The following is a 2,954-nucleotide window of genomic DNA, read 5'->3' as shown; positions in this document are numbered from 1 at the left end:
AACATTTTTTTTTGGGTTAGAGGATAGGAACCTGCTAAATTTTCTCTTCGGTCTTCCGTCTCTCCTCTCATCTCTATCTCCTCGCGTGAGATAGGCACGGACTGCGCGCTGGCTTGAAAGAGAAAAAGCTTTGCAGCTGGATGGCTCTGAGGTATTGCAGGAGTGATGCGATAGGGCTTTTTTTTAAATCATATGGTAAAACATTTTAACCTTAACGAATACTCAGTTAATCACTATAACTTAATGACTGAAGGGTATTTTCTGTCGCCTTCAGATGTATTGCTTCAGGCTTGACCTTTCCTAGTCCTATATTAGTCTTTATTGGAGTGTATACACGAGCAGGTTACTGGGAAGAAATTTTTGTGAATGAAACAGTGGCGCGCTCAGTTAAAATTAGCTCTTGATTTCTGACTGCGTATATGGCGTCAGGGACAAGCGCAATGATTACGGATTCCGAAGGCATATACAAAGCCTTCACATGACACCCGCATACTGAGGTGGCTGTCTTATTTTTAGCCGATTTCTAAAAATAGACACATAGTGATAGGTGCGTAATTATGAGAAACGAGACCTCTTTTTTATGTCACGTTTTGGTATTTTATACGCACTGTCTGAGATTTATTGAGAGCATGTTAATGAAAGACCGTTATTTTATTGCTTGTTCTGGGATGTTTTGTCGCATGTCTGAGAATGTACATTGCATTATTTGGGCTATGCAGAGTAACGATGCTGTATTCTTGCTTCGCATTAACAGTGAAATATTAGCTAAAACATGATACTATAGGAGTTTACGTTAGGCGTGTTTGCTAGATCTGTGCTGGTCGATTTGCTCGAATAACCCTTTTTTTTGCTCAGTTTGACGCTTTATGTTTTTTTTTCTTTTCTTTAATCAGGCATGCTGGTTCCACTGTTTCTCAACTGACACACGTTTTCTCTCATCCTTACCACCGCACCCCTCCCTCCCTCTCTCTTTCTCTCTCCCTCTCTCTCTCTCTCTCTCTCTCTCTCTCTCTTCATCAGCTATGATTCACTCTCTTGCTGCAGCAATGAGTGCCCAACTTCAAAACACCTCTTCCCTCAGCACGGTGGGCACGTGGAATTTTCAGGACGTGCGAAACTCGTCGCCCGTCCGGACTACAGGGCCGCTCGCTGTTAGTCCCTGGGACATTGCTCTCTGCGTGACCGGCACGCTCATCTCCTGCGAGAATGCGATTGTGATCGCCATCCTATTCTACACGCCCACCTTGCGGGCACCGATGTTCATTCTGATTGGCAGCCTCGCCTTCGCGGACCTTCTGGCGGGACTGGGCCTCATTCTGAACTTCATCTTCATCTACATGGTCAACACGGAGTTCGTGACACTCATCTCAGTCGGATTGCTCATCGCCGCCTTCTCTGCCTCTGTTCTCAACATCTTAGCCATTACAGTGGACCGGTACCTGTCACTTTACAACGCCCTGACTTATCACACGGAGCGCACGGTGACTTTCACATACGTTATGGTAGTGCTCATCTGGCTAGTGTGCATCGGTTTAGGTCTTTTGCCTGTGCTTGGGTGGAACTGTCTGGGTGACGAGTCTAGCTGCAGCATTTGTCGCCCTGTCACCAAGAACCACGCCGTGGTGCTGGCAGTGACGTTTCTGCTCGTCTTCGCGCTCATGATGCAGCTTTACCTGCAGATCTGCAAGATTGCCTTTCGCCATGCGCAGCAAATCGCCGTTCAGCACCAGTTTATGGCCATTTCCACTACAAAAGGCGTTTCCACGCTGTCCGTCATCCTTTGCACGTTCGCCATGTGTTGGATGCCCTTCGCTATGTATTCCATTGTGGCGGACTCCAGTTACCCAATGATCTATACGTACGCCACCGTCCTACCGGCGACGTGTAATTCTGTTATTAATCCCATTATATACGCCTACAGAAACCCCGACATCCAAAAATCTCTGTGGTTAGCATGCTGTGGATGTGTCCCTTCCAACTTCTCCCTGCGAGCAAGGACATCAAGTGATGTATAGGCGGTACTGCAATGGATTTGTGAGATGTCACTATATAAGTTTCTACTGTGTCAGTGTTGAAGAATATACCCGCATAGCGGGAGGAAATTTGATTGATTTTAATTATGAGAAAAAGATGATCTTTTTGGTGAATCATAGTGTAGGCTTAGCCTATTTGACGATCCATCATTTGTAAGCAAACCATTCAAAGATCTTTAGAATCTGGGTTCAACGTTTAAAGCGTGCGTATATGTAACACGCTCGTGCTGGGAAAATTTCTTCAGCACAAAGGACAGAGTTGTTGTCTTTTATCACGTCACATTTTTTTCTGTTAGCTTTTGTAACAAAAAAAAAGTGTTCCATAACTGAATAGTCCTCGGGTGAACATTCGTAGTGTTAACCCTTTGGCATGTTTCAAAGGCAGAAATATATTGTAGATTGTTTAAAATGTCCTCAAACAACCCAGATAGCTTCATTATCACAACGTCTATCAGAGCTAATATGCAGCCCAGAAAGTCCATGCACATGCACTAAAAAACAATCGTGATAAATTCGTCCTCTTACGTCTGTATAACAAACTATCGACATGTCTATAGCAACCAAATGATGTCTGTGCACTTAACTCTATAGAATCATTTTTTTTGCTCCACCGGATATCCTAACCTCCCGCTTGTATACTTCAGCAATTCCATCGTTGTTGCCAAGACGCTACCTGTAAACGTCTGCTTCTAACGTAATTAATCGATAAACACTACACGTCAGTGCAAAATGAGTAAATATCAATGAAAAGATCTCCAAAAAAAAAAAAAAAAAACGACCGATCGATTTTTGTTTCTATCGAAGTTGTTCGATTTTTCTAGGTTGGATGCGTCAGCACTTTCAGCACCACGGATAGCGCACAACCAATAGATTAGGTTATTTCTCGCCCAAACTTGCGCTCTCGCAAGTATAGCTGTGTTC

At 44.0% G+C, this 2,954-nt stretch overlaps 1 protein-coding gene across 1 annotated transcript; it reads left to right on the top strand.

Moving 5' to 3' along the window:
* Nucleotides 1–1,022: 1,022 nt before the first annotated feature.
* Nucleotides 1,023–2,015, top strand: gpr185b (G protein-coupled receptor 185 b). The gene has a single exon (XM_030780779.1). It carries the CDS (start codon nt 1,023–1,025, stop codon nt 2,013–2,015), a length of 993 nt encoding a protein of 330 aa, XP_030636639.1.
* Nucleotides 2,016–2,954: the final 939 nt, after the last annotated feature.

The sequence above is a fragment of the Chanos chanos genome, chromosome 7 (assembly GCF_902362185.1).
Source record: "Chanos chanos chromosome 7, fChaCha1.1, whole genome shotgun sequence".
NCBI lineage: Eukaryota > Metazoa > Chordata > Actinopteri > Gonorynchiformes > Chanidae > Chanos > Chanos chanos.
The sequence above is the reverse complement of the archived record's forward strand: the minus strand, read 5'-3'. Positions and strand labels throughout refer to the sequence as shown.